This window comes from Notothenia coriiceps, unplaced genomic scaffold (assembly GCF_000735185.1).
Source record: "Notothenia coriiceps isolate Sejong01 unplaced genomic scaffold, NC01 NC01_scaffold00000339, whole genome shotgun sequence".
Lineage (NCBI taxonomy): Eukaryota > Metazoa > Chordata > Actinopteri > Perciformes > Nototheniidae > Notothenia > Notothenia coriiceps.
This window is the reverse complement of record NW_011333040.1, coordinates 18,760,758-18,777,166: the sequence shown is the minus strand read 5'-3', so window position 1 is coordinate 18,777,166 and position 16,409 is coordinate 18,760,758. Positions and strand designations below refer to the sequence as shown.

Sequence of the window (16,409 nt, the reverse complement as noted above, 5' to 3'; positions counted from 1 at the left end):
ATAAAATAAGGAAGGAAATATAAATAGGAGGCTATTGCTTGTAGGCCTACTGCTCGCAGAGCTATTTCAATGCATTATTTAAAAAGAACTAACTTCATCAGCGGTGTGAATATGTGCAGCTCGCCTTCTTAAAAGTCTCTATGCCGTATACAACAGGGTCCAAAGTCCATGAAAGTTTTGCTGATAAGGGCAGCCAATAAAAGCAGCAGTGCAGCAGTGTAAACACATGTCAACCTCGGCCCAGAGCGGGCCTTATTCACTGGATTTACATAAGGCTCCCATCAGCCGGCCCACTCATTACCACGTTTTATATCCCCCTGCATGCACTCAAGCATCATGACAAAGTAGCTCCATCCTCCCCTCCAACAGGGAAGTGAAGCAGCTTCTCGGAGCAGGTGTCAGGAGCCGCAAACTCACACAACACTGGAGCAGAGAGGAACTTTATTTTGTTTGTAATATCCCACTTCAACCTCCCCTTTTCACTCTGCTGCAGCGCGCTCACAGCAGGCCTATGTTGTGTTTTTAATGTTCTCTAAAATGGTATCAAAGCTGACATCCCTGCAGCACGAGCTCCTCAGCGCCCTGCTGGACTCGGGAGTAACCAGAGATGTTCTGATCCAAGCCCTGGATGATTTGGACCCCAGCCCGCCGGGCTTCGGAGTAAAACTGGAGAACCTGCCCATTTCCCCAGCTCCTCCGCAGAGCGGCAAGATGAACGGGACGGACTCCGACTCCAAGCCTGTCTTCCACACGCTCACCAACGGACACAGCAAGGGCAAGCTGTCCGGGGACGAGGGCTCCGACGACGGGGACGACTTCGACACCCCGCCGATCCTGAAGGAGCTCCAGTCGCTCAACACGGAGGAGGCTGCGGAGCAGAGGGCCGAGTTGGATCGCATGTTGGCGTAAGTTTTCCTACTTTATATAACTCTTTTTAAAACTTTTTTTAAATAGTTAAAATTAAGTTAAATCGCACTTTGAAGGGTGTCATGAGGAAGTGAAAATATGCGCATATTCAAGGTTATTCTGTTTATTTTATAACACACTCAAAATGCTCTTTCTGTTAAGTTTGTTAATGTTAGGACAGAAGGCCTGTTTAAATAGCCTACATGTAGGCCTATAGGCAATAGCAAATGCATTTCCCTTCTGTGTTTACATTTTTAAAATGACCCGCCGTGGTTCTGTTTTCCATTCTGGTTACTAATTACCCACACGGATTATTATTTCTTTACCTTTGCAAAATATCAGCTGAACTGAGATCTATTTATTATTAACTACTCCACCTCTCAACGATAAAAAGAAATCCGGCAATGGTCGACAGACACGAAGAGAAAGTGAATGCACGACAGTCTGACATTTAGAATAACACATAGGCCTAGGCCTATTATAAATTATTATTATCATTATTATATAAATAACATAACATGCACAACTTCTTAATCATACTTATAATAATACTAATTACAATATGAATACAACTTATGAATAGCATAATAATAATAATAATAATAATACAAATTATAATTATAATATTAACAATAATACAATAATATGTATTATAACTTTTATGTTTTCCCTATTATGCCAGTAAACAAAAACATCCCAAACAAATCGTAATCCATTTATTCCAATTCGAGTTTTTGGATTTACTGTAAAACTAATATTTAAAGCTCTAACACGACCGGAAGAATATCAAAACTAACCCACGTGTAGTTATTATTAATTTTATTCTATAAATCATCAACGGAAAGATACACAGTGGCGTGTGATTAGAGTGAATGGAGATCTGGTTATTCATTGTCAAAAGTTATAAACTAACATCTCCCACTTAACCCGCAGACTTATGTAGGCCTCCACATTCTCCAAAACAAACAGGCGTGTTAGATTTGCTATAATTACCGATGTCAGTGTCTGGGCCTGCTAAGCTCGTATTGTAGGTCATGGCTCCGTTTTACCTCCGAATTGTTTTTGATAGACCTAAACACTGCTGCAGAAATTAGACGTTTTATGAGTAGGCTTTTGTCAATCGCTGTTTCTACAGGTAAGAACACGATTTGATGCTAAATTCATTTTTGGAATCAAAGATTGTATTAATTCACATGCACTAAAAAACGAAATAATGTATTGAGTTTAACTGAACGTCGCTTTTTTATAAGATTAAAAGATTAAATATATCTAATTTTACACGTTCGACTATATATCTTCAAGTTATCCTGACTCCAATGTATTTTTGATTAACAATTACAAACATTTGATCATAGAATGAAGTGAGTAAACATTATAATATAAATATTAACTCAAATGTATGACTTAGCCTAATATTTTTATCAAGTTGTTTCCAATACAGACATTTTACAAGTATATTTATAACTTTATCAGAATTTCTTGTCAACCTAAGTTTGATTCATTTTTTAGCTGTTGTTTTTTTAGATTTATACACCTTGCTTTAAATTCACACAAACTTGATCTAGTTTTTTGATCTGTGTTTAGGCGACAAATACTAAGTCCAAGTTCCTCAACCTGCCTGAATCCACTTGAACTAACCTTTGAAAATATTTACAGCCTATTGAACGGGCTACAGTGCTAAACGGGTTGTCAGTGAGAGGACTTGTTACCCTTTAAACTTGAAGCCTTGAAAAACATTTAGGTGAAGGAACATGTGTTTAATACTTCCACATTTGTAGATTTTGCAAAAGATATACATAAACAACATTTAATGCCTACAATCATTACCATAACATTTTCTTTCCCCTTACATGAAGCATTTCACCATGTATTTATATTAATTTAAGACCAGAACTTTATGTCAGCCCAATAAATGTGAAATGTGAAGCTGGTTTTGCCCTCTAAAGACTGCAGTATAGTTCAGTGGTGAAATGTGTTTTCTGCTCCTGTTTTATCTGAACGCAGAGAGGATCCATGGCGTGCTGCCCGTATGATCAAAGGTTACATGCAGCAGCACAACATCCCCCAACGGGAGGTTGTGGACGTCACAGGGCTCAACCAGTCTCACCTCTCCCAGCACCTCAACAAAGGCACGCCCATGAAAACAACGAAGCGAGCGGCCCTCTACACCTGGTATGTCAGGAAACAGCGGGAAATTCTCCAACGTAAGTTCATATTTGAGTTTCTCACAGATTGGCCCTGTCCTGTAATGTGTAGTTAGCAACAGCATGTGCTTTTTTGGGGTTTTAATATCATGGTGGGTTTGACATGTCCTCACCATGTTGGATGACATATACATTCCCCTACAGCAATTTTAGTCATAATTCATCATAGCAAGAAATATATTGTTTCTTTGATAGAAAAGACCTCTATCATGTGGGTAAACGTTTTACAGATATGCATTTTGGTTTTGTGATTTTGCATTGAAAGAAAGCATTTTGAAATGAGTTTTGTTGAATGTACATCTTTTTGTTTTTGCAGAGTTCAACCAGGCAGTGCACAGCTCTGGCTGCAACATGACAGATAAAGACAATCAGGATCCGATGTTTTTTTTCCCAGAGTACAACCCGTCTGGTCAGGGCATGGGTCAGACTGGTGAAGAGGTCGGAAGCGAACCCTCCTGTAAGAAAATGAGACGTAATCGTTTCAAGTGGGGGCCTGCGTCCCAGCAAATCCTTTACCAGGCCTACGAACGGCAGAAGAACCCCAGCAAGGAGGAGCGGGAAGCTTTAGTAGAAGAGTGCAACAGGTACATTTAAAACAACAACTTCCTATACCTTCCTAGAGATATTTGACCAAAACAACATTAACCCTAATTTTTATTTATTTGATATCTGCAGAGCTGAGTGTCTTCAGAGAGGCGTCTCCCCCTCCAAAGCTCAGGGCCTCGGCTCAAATCTGGTCACTGAAGTGCGAGTCTACAACTGGTTCGCCAACCGGCGTAAAGAGGAAGCCTTCAGGCAGAAGTTGGCCATGGACTCCATCACCTTACCGTCCCACAGCATGAACTCTCTGCTGTCACACAGCTCGCCACATCATCCCCACAACAGCGCTTCACCTCCCAGTAAGATGACAGTTGACTTTACTTTGCATGCAGTTCAGCATCACAGAAAGCAGACAAGATGTGTCCATCATTTTAGCATTGCACATCTTTAACATTATCAGATAGTTTAAAATAAAAGGTCACACAATTGATACAGCATAAATGGAGATATTGTCTTACTTATTCAACAATATCTTGGTCTTGTTAAAACCTTGTACCTACATTATTACACACAATACTTTCCAAGACTTGTTAACATATTTTGAGGTCAGTGGGGTTCTCCCTTAACTGTCATGTCTGCAGATTCATCATCTGCATTCATCATTCATTCACAAAAATACCATATGACTAGAGACAGAATATGCATTAAGAACGTTTAATTTACAATATTTACGCCTACATTTGAGATAATAGTGCAAATAATAAGATTTAGTGTCTTTGGTGTGAAAACGCTGTCAGAAATGGTCAGAAGCACAGTTGATGTGATCAGAGGGGCAGAGAAAGAGGGAAGAAGTGATCAATGAGCGTGAGTGAGTGAGCTGAGCAAATGCCATTGTTATTCTGATCTTTGAAAACACACTGAGAACAATCCACATTGTACCTGCAATCTCCACTCCAAAGTCAGCATGGAGAAGCATGTCACAAAGGGCAGCAATCCTGTGACAGGCCAGGGTCAGGCCAGGGTCAGGGGGGGGGACAGACACATCCAGTTTACTTCGACATAACCCCGTCATTTCCACATTTCCTCCTCCCATGCAGGTTGCTAATGACTCCATTCAAAGAGTCTCCAAAACAAGGAAATGCTGTGCGTTTTGGCCCTGACCATTTCACCCTCACCTGATGTTTGCATTCGGAGTAATTAGTATTGACTGAGTCTACCTGTGTATACGACATAAAAACAAAGCTGATAGGCCTCACAGAGCATTATCCTCCGTGCCATCACTCACCTCCATAAAACTGTGATTTGAGAGTCTCACTCAGAGCCTATTGTTGTCCTCTCGTGTTCGAACACGAGGCGAGCTTTGAAGGGAAAACAAACTGTTTGCCTTGGCTTGCTCTTTTACCTTTGGTGATTGTCTGTTTGCTTGAGTATTTTTTTGTTGATGCTCAGAACACCTGACCAGGCATTGACCTCAGGTTGCCAAGCCAGAGGGGTCAGCGATAAGGTTATAGAAGGGAAGACTCGGTGCATTGCGAAACATACTCTAACCACCCCCTGAAAAAAAACGCTCAGCTGGCTGCTTACAAGGTGTCCTGCTGGCATCCTGCCGACAGCATCAGCTGTTTTTCAGTGTCAGCCCCTGGCCTGACAATAATATCCCAGCAGGGCGTCTCATTGCGTTGCTAGGGCACGGCCTGTATTATGCATGCTTAATGGACAATTAAAATCCTTTGCTACTACATCTCCCAGGCCTTTGATAAGGGTCTCCTCTGACTTCAACTCTCTATACTCTCCCTCAGCAGGCGGTCCCATTGTCTGTGGTGTATTAGAAGACTGCAGTGACTGTAACCTAGGTTCATTTATCTCTGCTGGGCCTTGAGGAGGACTGATTTGAAAGCCTCCCCCCTCATCTTTATGGGCATTGGTATAGTTGCTGAGGCTGGGTGCAGACTTGGAGCAGCAGGAGCTGTCCACTGAGGAATGAGCTCTTTTCTGGCCAGACAGGACTGATGACCCCTTCTGCGCCTACAGAGAAAGCTATAGTCCCCCCCTCCCTAAACCGCTGCTGCACCTTCAGTCACACAAGAGAGGTCACTGCTGGGTCAGATCAAAGAAACTCCTCGTACTTTGGGAGTTTTTATTGATTCTGTTTCAGCTCGTTGATCAGTCGGTCACAACTGAATGGACAGTCAAACACTGTGATGTGCGGTTTTGGCGGTGGCTTTTTACCTTCAGAAATGAAACTGATTTCAGGCAAGATTACATTTGTTGGCAGTTCTATGAGCACACGCACCTGTGTTTTCTTATTTAATATTTACCTACTGTTCATCCACTTATATTGTTTACTGAGATCACGTAATCAATCTAATTTATGACATTTGACTTCAAAGCATTAATTCCCCAAACAAGTTAGTTAATCCATACATTTGTTGGCCAATTTATTAGTTTGATTTTCTTATTTAATTCGTTTTTAAAGAAACTGTTGTTTGCAGTGGTGGTAGTACATTGCGGTTGGGGGTAATTTACCAAACAATCTCCATTGTATGTTAACTTATAGTTTTACTCCTATATATTTTGGAGGGACATTATTGACATTTTACTTCCCTTTAATTTATTTAAAATCATCTAAATATTTATTTTCCTTTTTTCAGAAAATGATATGATAATTACAAAAATGACAATGCATGTAAAGGATTTGTTCCTAATGATTTAGCTTTATAAAAAGCAGGTTTTGGTTGGGGCCATGTTCCCCAAAGAGCAATTTCACCTCCAAAAGTCTTTACAATCAAACCACAAAGTGATAAAACTCAAATACCTTACAAAAAGCACAGATTATAAAAAATAAAAAATGTTTTCCTGTTCCTGCCTCATGAATCATCTCACAACTCCTCAGATATATTTTGTGACCATTTGAAGCGGACTAAACCCTTTGGAAACCTCTGCACTAAACTTCTCACTGTATATAAAGTAGACAAAACTAGGTACAGCAGTCAGATGCTGCCTAGACATTGGAACATTAGTAAGAATCGCATAATGTAAAATATTATACTTATGACACATAGGGGCCGTTTTTCTGCTTGACAAGTACTTTAACTTTCATAATACTTATGTCCATGTGCATATGGATGCAGGATTTTTACTTGTAATTTAGTATTTTTAGATGATTACTTGGCAGCTAGAGTCACCATTACACTGAATCATCGTTCTGCATGTTAAAAAACAAGCAGACTCAGAAGTTCCTGATCAGACACAGTACGGGGGGTCTTATCCGTAGGTTGCATTGCTTTCTGTCACCTCAGGCCGGTTTGAAACATCACACACACACAGGAAAAAGGATGGCCTAGCTCTACACTTTCCACTGCTCTGTTCTCCCAGAGAGCCACAAAGAAGAGCCTGGATACGTCCTGCAGAGACCCAGGAGGTCTGTCATATGCAGCGGCACCACAATGAGCACTGCCTGGGGTTGGGGAGGCAGGCTTTGATATTACATGGGTCACACAGGGAGCTAGAGCCTTTTAAACCTGCTGAAGATCCGTGCTACCACTCCCCTTCGGAAGTTCTCGCCCTCCCCCCTGCTCTCGAAAAAGACCCTTCAGTTTTTCATGGATTGTCACATCTTGCCAGAGCAGTTCTTTAGCTTTTGCAGGATCTATAAGTTACATTTTATTTGGTGGTTAGTCACTTAATCTGTGTTTGTAGAAAAACCTTTATTTTACATTAGCTTTCTAGTAACTGAGAGTCTCTTAGTGAAGATCGTGGAAGTCCTTCTACTTACTATGAGACTCCCTGCAGCTAGAATTACTGCTGCACCCAAAGAAACAAAACTGTCCTGAATAGCATCCTTTTCTCCCTCTGACACTTTAAGAGGTCGCCCAGCTCAAAGATAACTGCCTTTTTATGAGTCCTCCTCTATTGTGTGGCAATGGGGGTCATGAGTCCAATGGAGTGCTTTATTGTTCTGCGGCGGTGTTTACAAGGCACGGTGGAGTGTAGTGGGGTTGCTAGTATGTTGCAGAAGACAATATGAAGTCTGTGGGCTGAACAAAATGGAGGGCAGTTATAGGATGAAATATGGCTATTTGGCTTCAGACGGCGCGTTATCTGTTTTTTAAGTGTCTGTAGTTAAAAGAATAGTACCAGGGAAGCTGTTTCCTCCCATTTCCAGTCTTTACGCTAAGCTAAGCTAGCCAGCTACTGGTTGTAACTTTTTTATTAAGGGCATAGGAGCGACTGTGATATTACTGTTTGCAGCATGTATTTCCCAGTTCTCAAACTTTTGATTTGAATATAAAGCATCTGATTATCATGAATCCGTACACATCCAACTTCTTAAAGAATTGCACGATTTTTACGATGAAAAATCATTTGTTTTCCTAACACGGAGCAAACACATCCTGTTCCAGTTTCGAGTCCTGACAAGAAATCAATGCCCCCGTCATTGGTCACATTTAGTGTCAGCGCCTCTCCCTCCGTTTTATCTCAGAATTGCTGTATATCAATGCCTCCTGTCATGTCTGAGCGACCCCGACAGGGCGTTCAGGCTGTCACACCTGGGTCAGGGACGGAGGGCTCGGGCAAGATGGGAGATCTGAGTGCAAACAGAGTCTGTCTCTACACTGTCACTGAGGGAGGGACGCTCTCTGTGTCTGTGTGAGGCTGAGACCACAGGATAAGAATGTGTTTGACATTGCTTGTAATTGTGTAATGTTTACTCTGTTGGTATCAGAGGGGGCCTGCATCGGCAAACAGGAATTTGATTGTCGGTTGTAGTGGGGTGAAGCATTCCTTTGGGCCTCCAGTGAGAGAAAACAAGAGGTCTAGACATAAGATTTTGTGATAGCCCTTAAAAGAAGAATGACATACATCACTGTGAACATATATAAGGTGTACTGAACTTCTGTACTTAAGTAACATTTTTAGGACTTTATTGATGACAAATAAACATATTTTTCTCTTTTTGAACTGACAGGTTTAGTTTTTAGTTACTTTCACATCTTTCCATAGATTTAACAAATTTGAAATTCTCTGATTGTTTAATTTAGTCTTAAGAGGGTAAAACCAAGGTTTGAGAAATGTATTAAGGGGAACCACATTTATTTTTCTGTTCAACTAAATTAATCACCATAGTGAAAATGTGCTCACACATTGATCCATTAGTATTTAACATCTGACAGTTTAACACACAATAATATAAAATCTAACTCTAACCTCTACTTCTACATTTGCTTGATGATACTAGTGAAACTCCACACTGACGTAATTACGAACACCATCAGTAGCATGTGTGTGCTGATCAGAGAGACTGTTGTGAGTGAGGGAACGCAGTGAATGGCCTTGGCTGAGCTTCACAGATAGCAGCAGACAGGTCGCTGTGTTTGTTTGCTCTGTCCTCCCCTGTCTGAGTTAAAGAGCAGGTTGATTGGAGTGACAGTGGAGTTTCTAGGCACAGAATGAGGCTACTATCTCTCTGCCTACATCAGTAATATAGCTGTAGGACCAAGCAGCTGTTATAGTTGTAGGATAGGACAAGTGAAACTAACTGTGTGTCTCTCTCTCAGTGCGTTACAGCCAAGGCCCCGGTGAGGTCACCTCCTCCACGACCATCAGTCACCACAGCAGCAACGGGATGGCCACCAGCCAATCGGTGCTCCAGCAGGTGTCTCCGGGAGGACTGGACCACAGCCACAGTCTGCTCTCACCTGACGCCAAGATGGTGAGTGAACACACCTGGGGCCTCATGGCCTCAGATTAGATAAGACCCAGCCTGCGTTTAGCATAAACGTACAAAGCAAGTTCCTGGACCTCCTCTCTCATGGACCCACGGGCAAAAGCCAACAATTAACACATTGTGCTGCTCTGTTTGGAAGGTGGACTATAGGGCACAGCCTTCACCACAGTGTACCAGGCATGTTCATCACTCAGCCAATAAACCTGACAAAGACACATTCTGTTCTCATTGATTAAATGCCTCGCAGAGGAGCCTCAGGTGGAGTGCTGCTTGCTCTCCCAGAGAAATGACGCCAACATTTGATTGTGCCCAATGTTTCTTTTCGTTTCAACTTCAGAGTTTCTCCCTTCTGCCCTAGTCCAATATTTGATCAGTGACAAGGAATCCTGCGCAGTGACCCTTAGCAGCGGTGCAACAATACTTTTTATGTATTATGTGTGATTTGCTGTCAAAGTTTAGTTTCACTTTATTTTATTTTAGAAGGGACAGGGTAAATAAGTGAGTAAACAACAATGTCAGAATTAGCAACAAGGCTATTCATCATCTGTAGACCCTTTGTAAGGTGTCATACAAGCCTTTCTGAAATACATCTAAACAAAAACAGGGTATTAGGTTTAAAGATTTGAAAAGGACACATTAAAGCAATAAACACATACAAATATATTATTTGGAGCTAAATTCTGTCTCCATTTCGCTCAAAATCAAACTGACTGAACTACTTATCTTGTTCAGGGTCAACTGTAATATTCAAATGTGCACTGACTTCCCTGCCAGACCCAAATACTTCTGCCTTTTGGAGCGTCATTGTGTGAAATTACCACAGCCAGGGCAGGCAGTGTATTGTGCAGCAGGTCAGAGCGGGCAGTTTCTTATCTGCAGATGTGTGTTTGGCCGGCCTGTCCACTGTGGGCAGCTGGCAGTAGTCAAATAGTCTCAGCCCCACCGAGTGGGAGGATCTCAATCCAGACATCCATTACTAAATGCATTAATGTTTTTTTTTGCAAATATTTACTTAGGTATTTGTATGAAGCAATACAAAGTTACTTTATGCTACACAAACTCATTCACAATCCTAATTTCTAGTCTGCTTTTTTCTTCACATTTGTTCCTTATCAGTATTTGCCTGTGTGCTGTGTATGAGTGGAGTGACACAAGTGCAGTGTTATACAAAATAATCTGAACTAAGTCAACATTTATGTCTGTTGTTAGTTTATTACCCAACATCTGTTTCACTTTGAAAATGCATTTATGTGAACCTAAATAGCAGACACTCAAAGTGTTGCATGTAAGAAATATCAGAAAGCTAAATCAGTAATGTAATTGTATCTTTCTTTTATCTTTCCTCAGATTTCAGGTTCAGGTGGAGGACTTCCTCCAGTCAGCACACTGACCAACATCCACAGTTCCCATCACAGCCACCACCAGAACCTCATCATGCCTCTATCTGGAGTCATGGCCATAGCACAGAGTAAGTCCTCCAACCCTTTAGAAAAGAGAGAAAGTCATTTCATTTACTCCACCATGGAAATGTTTTAACTGAAGTTTTGCTGTGTCTCTCTAGGTTTGAACACATCACAGTCTCAGTCGGTGCCAGTGATCAACAGCGTGGCGGGAAGCCTGGCAGCGCTGCAGCCGGTGCAGTTTTCCCAGCAGCTCCACAGCCCCCACCAACAGAGCCTGATGCAGCATTCCCCCAGCCACATGAGCCAGCAGCCGTTCATGTCTGTCACTCACTCACACAGTAAGTTACACATATGTAAAAGAGCCTCTTATGCTTTGTATGTCAGTTAAACTAGTGGTTCCCAACCTTTGTTGTTTGTGTTGCTGTAACAGATATGTGTATGCAGTTCAAAGAAGTGATGTACTTTTTTCAAATCATTTTTAAGGTCTGAAAGGGTAAACAATCCGAAATATTGAGGAAAACAATACAAATGAGTAATTGGAGAAAATGAAAATCATTGTGTAGAAATTACCCCTAAGAAGCATTTTGGGAAACTTGAACTGAACTGAAGCAGTGGATATTTTAGAAATAAAGCCTTAAAAAACGCTCTCCACTCTTTTATGATCTTTTAAGTTTAGTTTACTTTTTTTTTTAATGCAATTAGAGCGTAAAACAGTCATCTTTTGCTGCTTTCCTATCTGTATTACAATACTAAAAGTAGAAAGATGTGAAAGCTTTCCTCAGAAACTACTAGATTTTGGACCAGATCTTCTTTAATAGTGACTTTGCTACCTTTTGATCATCATAAACATTCAATGTTTTTTAAGACCCTACAACATATACTGTTTTTGTGTTATATCATTTTTGTAAAATAATTATAGTTTTTGTAAATATAATTGAATCTATCTGACTTTCCTCTGCAGTGTATTCTCACAAGCAAGAGCCCCCACAATATTCCCACCCGTCACGTTTCCCCTCGGCCATGGTGGTCACAGACGGCAACAGCCTCAGCGCCCTCAGCTCCATGTCAGGCAAAACGGTGAGTCCTTCACATCATATCTCATCTCAGGGGCAACAGCTGCATGTTCTTACATCTCTCTGTCTGCCGTTGCGATTCTAAAAGTAAAAAAGTAAAAAGTCTGTGATCACTATTGGGGTATTTGCATGATAATCAGCAGTACATTGAAATGGTATCGCCGTTACTGTTAAAATTATTACATTTTGCAACGGGGAGTTCTAACGTTTGATCAAATCTCTTAAAAATAGTGCTGTTTGACTAGCACACTCATTTCCTGTTTATACACATAAATGGCCCTTACTTTGTTCTGATTAAGAGAAACAACACATTCAAAGCACACACTAACAGCAACAGGAACTACATCATGACAGGGAGAAGTGTTTGTGTGTTATGATCTTGTGTTGACTTTGTTTAATTCCTGTCACATTAGGATGGTGCTGTAAACAAGATGGTGCAACTTGGGGGTCTTTCCTGGGTAAATACAATTTTAAATCAACAAAATTGCACACAAATCCTTTATGTAGGTGTGCAGACTGCTCCTTTTAATGTTTATAATTTCTGTGTGGAGCTGCTGCTGATATTTAAATGTTTTCACTTGGTTTAAAACCAAGAGACAAGACAGATATATGGATAGTATACCCCCCAGAATTCCTATTTCCTCTTAAATAGACGTCTAATCAATCACCTGCTCCATCAGCCTGAACGCCTCTTGATTAATGCTGCCTCCTTTCACTTTCCTCTCCCTGGTGAGAGTACCTCTGCGATTAGGAAATGAGCCCCGCTTTTAATCAGGGTTCTCAAGCCTTGTGTGCTGCTACTTTGCTCCATGCTACAGTGAGGCTGGAGATGAGATGGGCTGAGTGGGGGTAGAGTTTCTTTTTGGGTAATTACACCTCTTCCTCTTTCCTACTTCTCCCTGCTCTCAGTGATCGCTCTAGCCTGAAATGTTGTCCACGGTACTTTCACACGCTCAATTTCCCACGCTGAGTCAGAGCACTCGTAACGCAGTGCTGCTACTGACAGACAGATGGGTTGAAGGGATGATAGCTCAGAGTGCAGTATATCCTCAGTGGGGGGGCGAGGTGTAACAGACCTCCATGAGGAGGCAATATACCTTCTGGTCAGGGTGTAGCTTGTTTTAATTTTGTAAAACAAAAGAAAAATGTACAAACAATGTAAAATAACTTGAATATTGAATATTCACGTGTTTTCTCTTTAGTTTGATATTTTAGATAAGATAAATACTGATATCAGTATGTTCACAACTATATATAACTAGACGCTTTATTTGTTTTACAAGACGCACACTTTTTTATATGACTGTATAAAGTATAAATATAGACTGATTTCAGATATTTCATGGACACATTTTGGATTTGTGTCCAATAATCGATACAGCACCAATGCATTTTATACCAAGTAACTTCACGATACATCTGTCAGTAAAAAAACTCCTTATGAAACATAGTGAATTAAAAAGTACGAAGACCAAAAACACTAGAACCTTAAAATTATACAGTTCTTGATACTTAATATGTATTTTCCACTACGGGCATCATACACCTGAGACATTTGACCAACCCATTTATTTAGGTGGTAATTAGCTAGCAGGCTCTCCCAGGTATTTTCTTATCAGGGCTTTATTTGGACGGGGCAGCCTTTTTTTCTCATGACACAACCAGCCCTGCTCCGGCTTTATAACTCATTGTTTAACGAGAACCCTCCATTATACCTGAGTCTGTTTCAAACTCACCTCTGCTCAAAGCCTGGCGTCTAATGACTCAAGTCTTAGCTGCGGGTCAGCTTTATCAGGTGGAGCTGTTTGCTGGCCGCAGGGTCACACCAGGGTCACCTACCTCCGCCCCTGAAGAGCCAGGGGAAAAATAAATTCCACAAACAATCTAAAATAAAGGAGAGCATTTAAATGGAAACAAGGCTTTTGAGAGTCAGGAGAAGAGGGATGAGGAATGTATTTGGTCAGGTGTGGCACACACATGAAGGTGCAGGGGTGTTGTATTTACCTGTGGTGGAAGACGTATTTAAATAAAGGATTAATGTAAAAGTACCACACTATAAAATACTCCATTAAGAATACTGCATAGATAAAAGTGTAATTATTGAACCATTTAAGCAGCATTTTGTCAAGATGGAGCTAATTTGACTAGTTCTTTAACCTTTGTGAATATGTTTATTTTTTAAAATAATTGTTAAAGTAGCATAAAATGGATAATCTCAAGTTACTCAAAGCTGGATGTAGTTACTTTCCACCACTGGTATTTACATTTAAATGTGTCACCTCCAGGAAGCCTTGTTGCCCATCACATAACCTGTGGTACTGGACAGATTGTTTTTATTGTTTTATGTAACGCAGGACTACTTTGTCTCACATTTTTCTCCTTCTCCTTTCAGTGTCCTCTTCAAGCTTGGTGAGAGCGTCCACCTGACTTCCCCGGTGCCCGGCAACGGAGGCACATTTTTCCACCCTCTCACAGCAGTAACCATGACAACTCTTAATAACCGGCAACGGCGCGCTGGATGATGAGTCAGTCAACAAAACCAAAGGAGAGGCAGCGGGCCAGACGGTGAAAATGAGAAATGGGGACAGAGGGGGAGAAAAACAAAAAAACTCACCTGAACAGTGAAGAGACTTGCTTCACCTCCGTCGCACACAAATGATAAACAGGATGATTTTAAACACAATCTTTGAAAACAGTATTCAGTTTTTCTTATGCCCCCGATCACCCTCTTTTCTGACATTGCAAAGGAACAAAAATCAAGCACCCAAAAAGCACTCAAAAACGGTTTAAGTGGTGCAGACTTAAACGAAGGCTCTGGGACCACTTAAATTACACTGTGATTTAAGGTGGAAATATTGAGGCACCCTGCAACTAACAGAGACAGTGATCAGCCTCTGTGAAGGCTGAAAGACTCAAGTTCCTGGAGGCCTTCACAAACAGCCCTGCACGTGAGCAGATTTGTGTGACAATCACAATAACCCTGTATTGATTTTGTATGCATGCATTGGACATTTTTACTAGTCTTTAAAAGGAGTCTTCCATATGTTTTCCTCTACACTCATTTAGTGCAGCCGATGAATACAGAGGGATTCATCATTTCAAGTTGTTCAAGTTGTTTATACTGTGGTTGAAAAGACTGACAATCTTGAAAGGACTATGCAATGTGTCAATCGGTGTAAGACATGCTTTGTATAACTGGATTCTGCACAGAACTCGACATACTTGAGACTGGAAATGAATATGCACTATCAGTGAAGTCACCAACAATTGCATATATACATTATATAATTATATATATATAGGCCTACTGGAGTTGCTGTTGATAAAGCTGCCTGTAAACTAACACAAGAGCAGATGGATGAGTGTGTGCGTGTGTGTGTGTGGTGTGTGGTGTGTGTGTGTGTGTGTGTGTGTGTGTGTGTGTGTGTGTGTGTGTGTGTGTGTGTGTGTGTGACAAATATGCCAAAGAATAAGAGTCAACTTCAATGTACGCAGGGAGGACTGACTCACACACTTCAACTGTGGCCCTTCCCCTCCGTGTTGTTTGCACACAGGTTCAGGTGAATTTCAGGAATGGGACTCTCCCTCCTCCTCTTTCTCCTTCTCCCACTTCCTGCGTTAATGTGAAGAGATACCAAATAGGACAAACATTGTTAATAACTCCTTATCATAAATCATGCCGGCAGGAACCCCCCAGAGTCATGATGAAAATATTGACAAGTATTCAGAAACAAAACAAGTTGTGAACGTCTGGTATTTTGTGAAGGAGAGGGACTTGAAAGCGGGCAGTGTTGTGACAGCAGCTGCTCTAATCATCCAGGAATCCACAGAGGCTGAGAAATGTTGGGGAGAGAAGCGGCTGCTGTGGGTACAGACGCCCACGCTCACACTGCCAAGGTGTGTTCGGGCAGAAGCAAACTTTATTTGCCACAAATGTTGCCGTTGGAGCCTGTGTTTGTTCGCCCACAACTATTAGTACTGTTAGGCAAACTCCCTTCTCTCCATTGACTTTGTATGCAAAGTTTGTCCCAACACACAGTTTCAGTTTCGGTTTGCTTGACAACGATGGGAAAGGTTGACATGGGGACCAAATTATGCATCAGGAATTATTTTTAATTACACACTTTTCCAACCCTGCAAATCATTAGTGGGTCAGATCCAGTCTCCTGTTCAATATTAGGTCATCACATTTGTTATTATTATGTTGGTTGGTGTGTGACTGTTATTATAGGCACACCTACTGCCATCTGATCAGAGGGCACTCATACTTGTGCAGGATGTGATTTTTTTTTCTCCTAATGTATTATTTTTGTATAAAATGGAATCAATCATAAATCATTATTTATACTTTCTGAGAAAATGTTGATATTTCAAGTAAAAGTTGTTTTTTTCAAAATGAATACATGGCTTTGGTTATTGTGTGTGTGCAAGGCATACGATTGAAAGATAGATTGAACTATTTGATATAAATGTGGGAGGTGTTATAATACATACGAGCATTGATCCTGTTTTCTAATATTATTATAGATATATATATTCATCAATAACTTTCTAA

The 16,409-nt window shown here is 40.9% G+C and overlaps 1 protein-coding gene across 1 annotated transcript; it reads left to right on the top strand.

Annotated features, from left to right (window-relative positions):
• Positions 1–235: 235 nt before the first annotated feature.
• hnf1ba (HNF1 homeobox Ba) lies at positions 236–16,234 on the top strand. The gene is made up of 10 exons (XM_010773918.1): positions 236–905; positions 2,911–3,110; positions 3,427–3,694; positions 3,786–4,009; positions 9,209–9,363; positions 10,726–10,846; positions 10,940–11,119; positions 11,743–11,858; positions 12,268–12,312; positions 14,247–16,234. Exons 1-10 carry the CDS (start codon positions 526–528, stop codon positions 14,265–14,267), a joined length of 1,710 nt encoding a protein of 569 aa, XP_010772220.1. The 5' UTR covers positions 236–525; the 3' UTR covers positions 14,268–16,234.
• The last annotated feature ends 175 nt before the right edge of the window (positions 16,235–16,409 follow it).

What these genes read in the sequence shown, in the direction of transcription:
- hnf1ba (XM_010773918.1), top strand. Translation starts at nt 526, where the DNA reads ATGTTCTCTAAAATGGTATCAAAGCTGACATCCCTGCAGCACGAGCTC. An exon ending in GAGTTGGATCGCATGTTGGC is followed by an intron (nt 906 to 2,910) that starts GTAAGTTTTCCT and finishes ATCTGAACGCAG; the next exon opens with AGAGGATCCATGGCGTGCTG. An exon ending in AACTTGGGGGTCTTTCCTGG is followed by an intron (nt 12,313 to 14,246) that starts GTAAATACAATT and finishes TTCTCCTTTCAG; the next exon opens with TGTCCTCTTCAAGCTTGGTG.